General features: G+C 40.8%; 1 protein-coding gene across 1 annotated transcript; it reads left to right on the plus strand.

The window, feature by feature from the left end:
* The first annotated feature begins 1,732 nt into the window (after nt 1–1,732).
* On the plus strand, nt 1,733–12,156 carry si:ch73-364h19.1 (uncharacterized). The gene is made up of 5 exons (XM_064987819.1): nt 1,733–2,096; nt 2,999–3,090; nt 6,102–6,188; nt 7,579–7,749; nt 9,014–12,156. The coding sequence occupies exons 1-5, from the start codon at nt 2,024–2,026 to the stop codon at nt 9,206–9,208; spliced, it is 618 nt and encodes a 205-aa protein (XP_064843891.1). The 5' UTR covers nt 1,733–2,023; the 3' UTR covers nt 9,209–12,156.
* The last annotated feature ends 1,379 nt before the right edge of the window (nt 12,157–13,535 follow it).

The following is a 13,535-nucleotide window of genomic DNA, read 5'->3' on the forward strand; positions in this document are numbered from 1 at the left end:
GACTCTGTCCATAGGACAACAATTGGTCGTATAGTGCACAAATCTGGCCTTTATGGAAGAGTGGCAAGAAGAAAGCCATTTCTTAAAGATATCCATAAAAAGTGTTGTTTAAAGTTTGCCACAAGCCACCTGGGAGACACACCAAACGTGGAAGAAGGTGCTCTGGTCAGATGAAACCAAAATTGAACTTTTTGGCAACAATGCAAACCGTTATGTTTGGCGTAAAAGCAGCACAGCTCATCAACCTGAACATACCATCCCCACTGTCAAACATGGTGGTGGCAGCATCATGGTTTGGGCCTGCTTTTCTTCAGCAGGGACAGGTAAGATGGTTAAAATTGATGGGAAGATGGATAGAGCCAAATACAGGACCATTCTGGAAGAAAACCTGATGGAGTCTGCAAAAGACCTGAGACTGGGACGGAGATTTGTCTTCCAACAAGACAATGATCCAAAACATAAAGCAAAATCTACAATGGAATGGTTCAGAAATAAACATATCCAGGTGTTAGAATGGCCAAGTCAAAGTCCAGACCTGAATCCAATCGAGAATCTGTGGAAAGAACTGAAAACTGCTGTTCACAAATGCTCTCCATCCAACCTCACTGAGCTCGAGCTGTTTTGCAAGGAGGAATGGGAAAAAATGTCAGTCTCTCGATGTGCAAAACTTATAGAGACATACCCCAAGCGACTTACAGCTGTAATCTCAGCAAAAGGTGGCGCTACAAAGTATTAACTTAAGGGGGCTGAATAATTTTGCACGCCAATTTTTCAGTTTTTGATTTGTTAAAAAGGTTTGAAATATCCAATAAATGTCGTTCCACTTCATGATTGTGTCCCACTTGTTGTTGATTCTTCACAAAAAAATACAGTTTTATATATTTATGTTTGAAGCCTGAAATGTGGCAAAAGGTCGCAAAGTTCAAGGGGGCCGAATACTTTCGCAAGGCACTGTACCAATTGGATACCACGAAAAAGGGGTAAAACAAAATATTAAACAAAATGATAGGCAGCCAGAGAGGAGGAACGTGAATGTAATAGTTCGTATTTTTTTATAAATTAGCAAAAATGTCTAATAACCTGTTTTTGCTTTGTCATTTTGGGGTATTGTGTGTAGATTGATGAGGGGGGAAAAATATTGAATACATTTTAGAATAAGGCTGTAACGTAACAAAATGTGGAAAGTCAAAGGGGTCAATACTTTCCGAAGGAACTGTACATGTAGCAGAGATGCAGTTTTGGACTCCACCAACAGGCTGTTCCCTCTCATTGCACACTATCCCATCACAGGCATCTCCAAGGTAAACTGTGACTACAACGCTGGAATGTGATGTCCTCCTGGCTGATTCGGACCCTAATATTGGGATTCCCAACCAATATAACTATTTAGGCTTCTTACTTTGTACACTTTACGATATTATAAAGCGGGATGTTGTAAATGTAGTCAATAAGTTACATTTAATCAAATAATTAAACTATTTGCATTAGTGTGTTATATAGTTTGGTTGATGGTTAAGCCTATCTAGTCTATCATGAAGAATACAAACTAGTGTATTTCTGAATGATTGATCGAGTAAAGTTGGATTTAGCCTATGATCTGTCAAGAAAATGTAACAGAAAAACCTTTATTTCATTGTCTCAGCATTATGAAAAAAGGCTTCGGTGTGCTGCTATGAGTTCAGTGGCTACTTAATAACCAGTGTCAGCCAAGTTGCCTCCTTGGTGACTGCGCGCGCGTGTCTATCAACATCGTACAAGGAATGTTTGTTGTCCGGTGCCCCGCAACGTCACGGAATTTGGGAGCGCGACAGTGCGCCCTAGGACTCAAATACTGTGGCATGTTTACCGACGTGAGTTTTCCTGATCCGACTCTTGTTTGGAGCGTGTCTCTCTTGCATTGGAATAGTACAAGGGATAAGGAAAATAATCCGAATCTATGATCTCGGGCCCTTTGATGAAAACAGTCCCATTTTACCCTCTGACTTCATGATTCAATTGGGTGTAGATAGTCTATTCGCCAGAGATGTCCACCGCTGCAACTCCAACCACCCCCTCTCAGTTAACATCGGATCAACTCACGGTCATTGTGGCAGCATGTAAGTAAAATTTTAATCTCTCAAAATGTCAAATTTTCCATGAAACTGATGGTGGCATTTGAGCATAGATCAGAATCAGATATAATCATAGGCATGTTTTTGTAATTAACCCATCTGTTATGATAAACAGGGTATTGTCATGTCACTTTTGCCTGTTACATGAATAACAGTTGTAAGTGTTCATTCGTTTTCTTTGGACAAAACACAACTATTGTAAAGTTGTAGAAAACTGCAACAGTGTAGCCTATGTGGACCACTGACCTATGCTATAGATCTGGATGGGGAGTCTGTTGCCTCAGCAGGTTGTTCACACCAGTGATGGATCCTTTTACTTCATCAAATCACTGCTGTGGTGGTGTGATAAGGAATATGTTGAATACACTGTTCGCCAGTTGCCATCACTGTAGATAGCAGCCTATTTGCCTCCCACGTTAGATATGAAACTTTCTATTTCTAGAACCTATCTGTATTATCTTGAAGTACTAGTGTTCCTCTTGGACTTGTTTTGTAACCGAAGATGAATTACATGGTTGACTTCACATTTATATTTGATAGTAAATTAATTTTAAGTGTGGAAAATCGACTGTGACTAACATTATGATTGCCAATTATCCCTGTCCCACAGATTGAGAAACATATTGTGAACAGCGTTCCATTAAATAGTCTACACAGTATGTCCACACAGCGTTTCAACTTAATTACCTGTGACCTGAGCAGGAAAAGCTCTGTCCCCTAGCAACCGCATATTACAGTGTTCTGAACACTACAATAAACTATGACTTTACATTCATTAGACTGAGGCATTACATAATGCACCTTTTGTACAAGTGCATGTCCATTGTCATTTTGATGCATTGTTAACAGCGGGTGATGAGTTTTCTCTTCTCCTCTCCTTTTACTAGTTTCAGGTCTGGTGTTCTTTGTGGTGATCGTGGTGCTGCTGTCCATATACCGGAAAGAACCTCACTGCTGCAAGGACACCCATGGAGACATGGTAAGGACCTTGAGCTCACTCACTATATTTTATTGAAAGATACAATTAATGAGAAAGTGTCACTTGTAAGCAAACCATAAATTAAAGTTAGGCACAGATACAGATTCGATGTGACTGAGGCCAAATGTACCATGCAAAGTAAATGTAGCGCCATTAAGAGTTGGCACGTTTAATTTGCATGGCTATGGGAACAGGCCCAGAATAAACTTGAGATGATCACTGTAAAACCATGCATTTGCATTTCATGGAATTATTAACAGTGCTTTGGCTATGAGCTCCAGCTTCCATAACTATCCCTGAGTGCCAAAGCAATCATGGGCCATAGTGTGTGGTGAGGCAGCATTGACAAATGCTATTGATACCTGCGCCAATCTTGTGATGTGTCAACACCACTACAATGAGAATATTACAAACAGATTGTTTAGCTAAACATTTGACTCAAAACATGTTGTATGAAAACATATGAAAACATAGGAATGGCTAACACAGGGCGGAGGAAAATCTGATCTTGATTGCAGACAAGCATATCCTGCACAGCCTACTGGCAAATCTCACCCAGAAACCAGAAACTGGATACAGTATTCAGTGTTCCCCTGAGTGAGGAACACAAACACTGGCACAGAGGAGTCTTCAGTATCACTGTATCCTTTCCCCTCCCTCCCAGAGAATAGAACTGAGCAGACAGTATCCTATATGAATGGTACCGTGATGGATGCCCAAAGTATGGAGGTTCATACATATCAATACTATTTCACAACTTCAAACTATGACCAATATTCAAGTCCCTAACTTGGTACAGGAAATAGGGAACAGGAAGTATAAACTCTCCATGGAGGTCAGATTTTAGTTTCTGCCCATCCTCCATGTTTCCTCTTCCTGACCTGCTTCCCTGGGGTAGGGTTAGTATGTTATCTCTGGAGCACAGGGACACTACTCATACCTTCCAACTCGTTCCCTTTCTCAGAGAGACAGGAAACATCAACATCTCCTTTGTCTCTGCTATGTTTGGCTCTGGCCTGAACAGATTAGAGAAAAGTTTTGCTGTCTCTTGTCAGGAATAGACATGCTTGTCCTCTTGTACATGTCAGCCATTTTGACCTGCTGTCAGCTAGAATAACCCACACATGACACATCAGACAACATTGCTCGTCACTATTTCCATATTGTCAGTGTGGGGAGTGGAGTCTAGTCTATATAGTAAACAGTGGGTGACAGGGTGTAAATATGGAAAGATCTTGGTGGGTATGGAGATGACCTCTGGGATCTGTACTGGGTGAAAGAATACACAGCTAGCTGGCGGTGTGAGCAAAGTAAAAAAATCAAGTTTCCTGACGATTTAAGTTGTTTTTTATATAGAAACCGATTTGTTGAAATCAGTTTGTTGTTTTTGGTGTCCCTGTTATGTTGTTTACACATTCCCTGAAATCCTATCCAGTCACCCATATAGTCATAGTGACTGGTTAACTGAGGCATGTTGCAGAAGAGGGTGGTTTTGTTACAAGAACATTACAAGGACACCAATCTGAAGGCAAGCCAGATTGTGAGGGAGGCTCACATGGAAAAAATCCTCTATTGTTTTCTATGGAATGTTTACTTTCCTCTATATGTGTTGTTGCACATACCTTACCCTGCTTCAGTTTGAATAATAGCCAGACCCTCCTGTGGGTGTTGGGGACAATGGCTCTCCTTCAGGTCGTGGCACTGAAAAAGGCACACTGCAGATGGGGTCCTCCCCCCACTTCAGCTCTGATTTTACACGGTTGTGCTTTTTCACGCTGGGTGAATCAGAGGCAGTAAACAAAAGGACATTTCCCCTTTTTATCCTGAAGACTTTTTTCGCCCCTTGAAAGTGAAAACTAGTGAGGGAAGGTGACCTTTGACATCAATGTTTCTGTGGCGTCTCTCTGTCACATGCTGGAGGGGTGGTGACAAAGGTCAAACTGCATCACTGGGAACGTGAGTGATGTCCCTGTTCAGGCAGGCATCAAACTGGCCCTGATGTTTTGAAGGTGACCATTTTGTCAATATGAACAAGCCTACTTCCCTATGCGTGATTCGCAGTGGGGCAATTTTCCTATGTAAATTGCTACAACCGTTCTCCTACTCATCATGCATCTTCATTTTTATTTATTTTATTTGACCTTTATTTAACTAGGCAAGTCAGTGAAGAACAAATTATTATTTACAATGACGACCAAACCCTAACCCGGATGACGCTGGGCCAATTGGGACTCCCGAGCATGGCCGGTTGTAATTCTGGATTGAACTCTCTCAGGCAAAAAATACCTTTGTTGTAATGCTATGTAATGTCGTCCAAATTAACTATGGGGGCCATAATGTGTATTTGAGCATGCTTGTTAAGAGGAACCTGCTACAGTTACAAGGAAAGAGAGAGATGCTGAAAAGGTCACACTGTGTGGTTTCTTGCTAGGGACCCTGGTGACACAGTCGGGCACTGCATTGTCCCCAATACAAAGAGACTCATTTAGGCCCAGGGTAATCACCTAGTTTTCCGGCAGGGCTTTTGAAGAATTCTAGCACCTCATACAGTGTGAGCCTGCCTAATCTTGTTTGAAATGGGTGGGACTGGGAGGAGGCACAGAAACTGTAGGGTGGTCGTCTTATTGGCTAGATAATTTATTGTATTGCTAAAACAGTCAGGTCCAAAACGAATGAAACAAGGCATGACAATTGGTCAATGAGGCTGAAATTCGGGAATGTCTTCCTAATTGGGACGTTGGGCTAGCCTTGTAATTACCAGACTGATTACCACTGCGTTATCAAAACAGAATGTAACCTCGCAAGACTTTTGGGATGTTGTACAAGGTTAACGTTGGGCAGATCGTCGACATTCAATCTCTTTTTTAAAATTAGATTCTTGTTGAATCTCAAATTTAAATGTAGGCTTGTTAGAAGTTGTTCAGTCATCTCTGTAGTTAATGTGCTAATGGAGGGTTCATCATACTATAGTCTAACTCACATTAATCACTGTTCTCTCTGTCCTCCTGCAGGATGCCCCTCCTCAGTACTACAGCAGCAGACAGACACTGGTGGGAAACCCCTGTCTGGAACAGACTCACGACAATACACACTCACAGGTAAAAAGGCCCAGCACTGGATGGGTCAATACATTTTCAGTCAATACGTTGTCAGTCCCATTGATACCTGTGTGTCAGGCGGAGGGGGTATCATAAATGGGGGTATCAAAGTAGCTGGTATCATAAATGCATTCATATTTGAATGGTCGTCAATCATCATTAAGTAGTTTATACCTGCACCGGGATTATTAAGCGCACAGATTGATACAAGGCAATGTGCAACGAGCAGACAAGTCAGAACCATGGAGAAAGAATTAGGCCTAGGCTACACCTTGCTCTTTAGATAAGTCAGACAGTAAACTAAATAACATCAATCATGCAAGATCAGGTAGACCGCAGTCTACAACATAAGCAGCAAACACATCCACATCAATTTGATAGGCTATTGCTTTCTGTAGTCAAGCACAAGGAACTGAATCCCATGTGTCTACTACTGTGCTATAGTTCACCCTAATTATGTAATATAGAATAGACTACTTTTGCTTTCATATGCCATTTAAAAACAAGTTACAGGGAAGAACATTATAGTAAACCTACTCACCAAACAGATGTGTCGTGTGATGGGGTAAAAGATCATTCATGCATAATCATGCAATGTAAAATTGTAAATACATTTTGAAAAGCCCAAAGAACAGGCAGAACCTTATCCGAACTAACATCTATGTATATTGTAGAAAATAAGAAAAGATATGGTTTATATCCCTGAATAAATTCTCTTTCAACTTAAAATTGAGCTCATGAGACCCTGCTCAAATTGTCACTCTTTTTAAATAGTAACCATTCCAGTCATGAGATGTGCACCGCACTTGCAAATCTTTGCTTTTCAAAAATATAATTTTCTATTTATTTTGTTATATATTCCATAATATTCTACCTATAAAATAGGGATGACTTGACTGTAATAAGGACACAGGAATATAAAAGTGTATTTTCTACTAAATTAACAAACAAGGCTATTGCCAATGCAATTTCATATAGCCATAATCACCAGCAGCTAACCAGCAGCGCAGCGATAGCGACACACAGCTGTACATTGCTTTATAAAATAAGCAATACCAGCTCAGACCAATTCCAAGATTTAATCAAATCATATTATACAGTATATCATATTATATATACATTTGTCATGTTTTATAATGTTAAATAATATTTATTTTATTTGGTTTTTGGAACAATGTTTTTCTTGTAAAAAATGTCCAGGAACAGGAGGCCCCACTACTGCTGTGTGTGGATATGTTTATTACTCTGATGCGTATAGTCAGCAGTGATGCACTGACACGGATTCTCCATGACCAAACGGACACCAGCAGTATCTTCCATCAAAGTGTTTGTGACATCTCTCTAACTGTTCCATTGTGTTCCCCGGCTGTCTGCTTCTTCTCTCCATCAGTCAGGGCAGCTGTTCCTTATCGGCCTGCCCTCCAGCTACCGCCTGCCCTCCCTGGAGGCGCCCCTCCCCAGGCTGCCCTCCTACGAGAGTGTCAGGAAGAAGGACCGCCAGAGACAGATACACATGATGATCGCTGACCGTTTCGGCCTCAACGGCTCCATGCTGACTGAGGTAAGATTACCGGGGGGTGGACAGGTACCATTGAGATAAGTGGCATGTGTCCTCATAAGTATTGAACGCTGCCTGAAAGTGTAGGTTATTGAACGTTACCAAAGTCAATCTTTAGTCCATTATTAAAGAGCCTCACATATATAATCTGTTGTTTACTCCTAAGTGCAGTGACCTATAAAAGAGAATAAATGAGAGGTTTTGTTCGTTACGAATGTGCTGTCACAGGATAACTGGAGCTTGTTCTAAGATGAAACACTAGTCAGAACGCTGTATATAGGGAGCCCTATCATCTCATCTCCTGCTGTAGTGATGCACAGACTGCGCATTCCCAGGTTTTACTGTGTTGATCTTTCGCCAGGGCTTTGACTTGCGTAACGCTCGAGCAAACAAGGTAATGAGAAAAAGGCAAATCAAACATAATTAAAGCTTGCGTCCTCAGTGTAAACAGTGGCAGAGAATGCAGCTTTGTGCTTTTTTCCTCCTTTACTCGTCTTTTTTTGCTCCTCTTTTTCTTTAATAAACGTCCCAGTGAATAAGTGCCCTCCCACCAGTCCCCCATTCTGTCACCGTTAGCTCAAAGTGGCCCCTGTCAGACTTTAGAGGGGGTCTGATGTCCCATAATTGCCCTGTCTGTGCTGTGGCCGAAGGGGCTGGAGTGAAACTTTGTTGCGTTTTACGTGTGTGGTGTTTTTATAGGCGTGCAGGGCTGGCCTTGCCGCCCACGGGGGCCCCAAGCAATTAAAAGATAAGGGGTTAGTCAGGGAGTGAGGAGCTGGCTGATGACGGAGATAGGCTCTGTACTGGAGGAGTGATGCTAAAGGCAGCCCGGGTGCTGCCAACCTAATCTGTCATGTAAACGCTAACATGATGCCATTAGGTTTGATGTTAGAGATCATGTATCAGCCAATACACACTAGGAAACACCTACACCTGGGAAATGGAGTCTCTAATCTTAGATGGGATGTAATTTTAGAAGGTCATGGGTTATTTTGTTGTGTGTGTGGAATATATAGCGTTTAACATTTTCAGTATGTTTTATAGCCTCTCAATTATGAGTGTTAGCATTTATTTATTTATTTTTTATTTAACCTTTATTTTAGGAAGGTGACTCATTCTAAGTGGCTCACTTTGTCACAAAGTATAGCTTGATATGATGAGCCGCGACCCACTCAAATCAAGCCATCCACTCACCCATTTGACACGTACCCACCTACCTTAGGTTCTAAAGCAGTGTTAACCAAAGCTTACTCTTCCTCTCCCACAGCCCCCTCCAACGTATGAGGAGAGCATCCGCCACTCCATTGAAGTGCCCTTTGACATCCTGGGGTCTGTAATAGACGCCCCTCATCCCCAGAACATTTCCCCTCCGCATCCTGGCACAGACTTTACCACTCAGTCAGAGGTAACCACTCAGTGCCCATCCACTCAGGATGCCAACAGTGCCACCCTACCAGTCTGAATCCTCAGACTCGCTACTGACACATGATGAAAAGGACAACTGGAGTGCTGATGCTTTTTATCCATCTTGATGTGCCAAACTGGTCAGAGGATAACAGACAGGGGAAATGAACACATTCTCAATAGGTTGAATCAGACCCAGCAGCCAATGGGTTGACTGTACTGTAGGAACATCCTGCAGTGACAGTATGCTGGAAGATAGTGAAATTCTACATTGTGGGTTACTCCATACTGACAAACTTGAATGTCTAAACACCTCTTGTCAGTTGTGATTTTAAACTGGAGCCTAAATAAGATTGATGAACTGGGAAGACTTGGATTGCCATTCTTCAGTGACAAGGGAAACCGTCCTGTAGATGACCAATACCATGACTATATGTGTCTGAGGTGGCAGGTTCTCATGCCAAAGTTAACTGTAAGAGGAGACAGGCCAGGTAGAAAGACACTCCATGACAAATGTGCTGCTGAAAAACAAAGACCATTTTGCTGTGAACAGAAAAAGCACCAAAAAGGGAAGAACGATCTTTAGATTTAAAAAAAATGTTTCTCACATTTTCTACATTTGATCATTTTATGGATTAAAGTAATCTGGATTATTGTTTTTTGGGGAACTGTATTGAAGCAAGTCCTTTTCTGAGTAAAACCACTCTCCTCTTTTAGTGCAATGTCCGAGCCAAAAACGTATAAGCGTGAGTTGTAAAATGCTCCTATGTCCTACCCTGCTGAACTTGGGTTTTACAGCTGAGCCAGCTACAACTTGTGTGTTAGTCTTGGAACCTGTGAAGAGTGAGTCAACAACACCACACATGTGTTGGCTCTGGTAACGGGTCTTAAAAGCCCAATGCAGCTGTTTTTTTTATATCAAATAATTTATGGGTAACAATAATGTGCCTTACTGTAATGGTTTTCCATAAAAATTATAAAAATTGTTTTTTTGTTGCTTTTAAGCGTTAAACGTTTTAACAAGCAATAATTGTGGTCTGAGTGGGGAGGAGAAAAGGGAAAACTAGTCGTTATTGTTAGAGAGGTTTGGAACTCTTTATTATTAATATATTAACTAATTTACCACCTGGTGATGTCACCAGGCAAGACGAAACTCCACCCATGCAAAACCTGCTGTTTAGAAGGCCCTTTGTAGAATGTATTTTCAACCAGGAAATAATACTGATCAAATCTTGTTAGTTTCATCAGCTGTTGTACAATATGATGCAAAACACAAACTGAATTTTGACTGCACGGGGCCTTTAAGATACAATTCAGCATTGGGATTGTGGGAAGCGTTAAGGAGCTAGCTTTGTTTATTCAAGACCTCTGTGAACAGTGAATGAGAATAGTTGTGTAAAAAGCTTCTTTTTTGTTGTTGATTAACTGGGCTGCCTGTCTTAACAGTCCCTGCAAAGCTTGAGAAGAAACCAGTATGAACGACAAAGTATGTAATATTTTCCTCACATAATGTCTGAAACAAAAGTATGAGGTTTCAACAGCCGTGAGCAAGTTCTATTCAAAACACATATAAATTCCTGTCTGTCACGTAAACTAATTGAGATGGTGGTGGCTTCTAGATAAAGACATGTTTGACATAGCGCCTGTGTGCTGTCTCTGTCTGGCCTTAATGTCCACTAGTTTCCTTTTCACCTCATTTAACACATGATTTACTTAACAAAAGGCACATCTCAATAGGTGGTCCAGGTATGACATGAACAAGCAGGGGGAGAGGCAGGTGGTACGTTTCTCCATTGCTCCTCTATTGTTCCTCAAACAAGGAGGAGGCTGATGACATCACATCTGACCATCTCCTTTTATTTAATTTATTTAACCTTTATTTAACTAGGCAAGTCAGTTAAGAACAAATTCTTATTTACAATAACGGCCTAGGAACAGTGGGTTAACTGCCTTGTTCAGGGGCAGAACGACAGATTTTTACCTTGTCAGCTCGGGGATTCGATCTAGCAGCCTTTTGGTTACTGGCCCAACGCTCTAACCACTAGGCTACCTGCCGCCCCAAACCTGCCACTCCAAAATCCTTGAAGTTAACTTAAAGTTTGCGGTTGTTTCTAAAACACTATTTTGCTCAAAACATATATTTTTTTTAACCCTTTAGTGTATGAATTTATACTTGGGATATTTGAACAGGAAAACTAAAACAAAATCACTGGAGGACATCTAACTTTCACTTTCCGAACCCTCTAAAATGCACTTTACATTGGTGGGAGAAGTGTTTTTGTGCATTTTGAATGACCCTGGAACCTAACAATTATACAAGTGAATTAATGACCTGTAAGTTTACTTTGAGCCCACCACCAAGTTACATCTGACCTTTACACACACATTGAACATATGTATGTAAATAATAAACTGTTATTAAATCAAATTGCATTAGCCACATTCACCGAATACAACAGGTATACCTTACAGTGAAATGCTTACTTACGAGCCCCTCACCAACAATGCAGTTGGATATACGGATAAGATTACGGATAAGAATAAGAAATAAAAGTAACAAGTAATTCAAAAGCAACAGTAAAATGACAATAGCGAGACTATATACAAGGGGGTATTTTATATTTTCTTAATCATGTAAATTGTTACTTGCAATGGGTGAATTGTTTTTAAAAGTCATAATGACAGTTTAAGGAGGAAAATGGATGCATCTGTTTCTGTATTAATGAGCATATGTTACCTCTGTGCCTTGTCAAAGTCCTTCTCCATCCATTGTCACTCAAAAGCTTGACCTCTGACATCTGGTGGCCAGCTATAGAATTGCAGTCTTGAAGATTACACCATTTTAACTGAAAACTGAACCAACCCACCCCATACTTTTGAGACAATACTCTCACATACACATAATGATGTCACAGTCAGTAATATATTGAACTCATTAGATGAAGTGTCCACAAGGGTTCCATTGTCCTGCTGTTGGGTGTCTAATGAGAGAGAGAGAGAGAGAGAGAGAGAGAGAACAAAAAGAGGAACTCAGAGGTCATTAAGCTCCTCACAGTTGGGCAGCACAGCTGGAAACAGCCTAAGGGCAGAATGAGAAGACACGACAGGATGAATAACTTCCATCACCGTCTTCTGACTGACAGACACAAAGTGCAAATGTTTGGTAATCCCCTTGAGCTCTTGTCCTAAAAGATGAGCCCCATATAGTTAATTAGGTCTTATGGTCGTTTGATCCCTTAAAACACAGACCACAAAAGAGGTGACATGGGGTGCTCTGTTCATCATTGACATCTCAACAGCTAATTAAGCATACAGATTTGGCATTTAGGGGATTAGCACATGCTATATTGAAAGACAGGCTTTGTTAAATTTACAATTACTTTCTGATAACCCTTCAAATTTCAATGAAGGAAAGCAAATATCAGTGGATTTTTTCTTCAATAAATGTCCTAATCTTTGTAGCCCTTTACACTCGTACCTGTATATGGATTGAAAATGACAGATTTGGGCACTAATAAGTGGCTAAATTGGAATGCAGTTACTGTACAGTAACATGCTATACATGACATCAGAGCTCTGGCTCTGAACTTCACAGTGCCGTATGGGTTTTGACTGACAGTGCATGTATTCTGAAAGACGAGATGTTGAGGAATATAATAAATACAGCTTTGATGTCATACGAGCAACACAAACATCCATGAGACCAAATGTGAACTTCACATTTCCAAATCATAAAACTCATGTCATATACAGTGTCAGTGTTTATGATCACTTTGTTTGATGTACAGTTACCAGATGACATGGCATCATACCCTGTTTTTTTTAACAGAAAGAGACGATTTGTTTGTTGGGAAGAATATTTGCCGCAGTACACACACCTGAATGCACTAATTAATATTTTCTGTGCGCACCAAGATTACAATCCGTTTCTCTGAATTGTCTTGTGAAAGCCTAACACTGTAAGATGTTATCTTATAACTTAGCTAGTCATGTAGGCAATAGAACAAGCTTTCAAATCATGCCCACCTGACCCAGATTGCAATTTATAATGGACTGTTTTTGGATTGTGTAAACAACAACAGTAATTGTGTGATGGCAGGAATGCAGGGTTATGTTCCAAACTAAACAACTACAAGTGTGCTTGCTCTAGTTCCTCAACAGCACAGCTAGGAGAGCTAAACAAAATCCTTCTGGTTGAAGACTCTTCTTTGACTCATAAAAGTGCATTGAAAATGCTTAGGAACTGTGCACACTTTGGAGAGGTGTGTGGCCACTTAGTCCTCTCGAACCTACTCACTCAGACCCTTGTACTTTTTGGGGGGTCTTATGTTACACCTACCCCATATTCTCCAGGAATAGTCTTATCATGTTACAGAATGTATCCA

The sequence above is a fragment of the Oncorhynchus masou genome, chromosome 15 (genome assembly GCF_036934945.1).
Source record: "Oncorhynchus masou masou isolate Uvic2021 chromosome 15, UVic_Omas_1.1, whole genome shotgun sequence".
NCBI lineage: Eukaryota > Metazoa > Chordata > Actinopteri > Salmoniformes > Salmonidae > Oncorhynchus > Oncorhynchus masou.

What these genes read in the sequence shown, in the direction of transcription:
- si:ch73-364h19.1 (XM_064987819.1), top strand. Translation starts at nt 2,024, where the DNA reads ATGTCCACCGCTGCAACTCCAACCACCCCCTCTCAGTTAACATCGGAT. An exon ending in CACGGTCATTGTGGCAGCAT is followed by an intron (nt 2,097 to 2,998) that starts GTAAGTAAAATT and finishes TCCTTTTACTAG; the next exon opens with TTTCAGGTCTGGTGTTCTTT. An exon ending in ACGACAATACACACTCACAG is followed by an intron (nt 6,189 to 7,578) that starts GTAAAAAGGCCC and finishes TCTCTCCATCAG; the next exon opens with TCAGGGCAGCTGTTCCTTAT.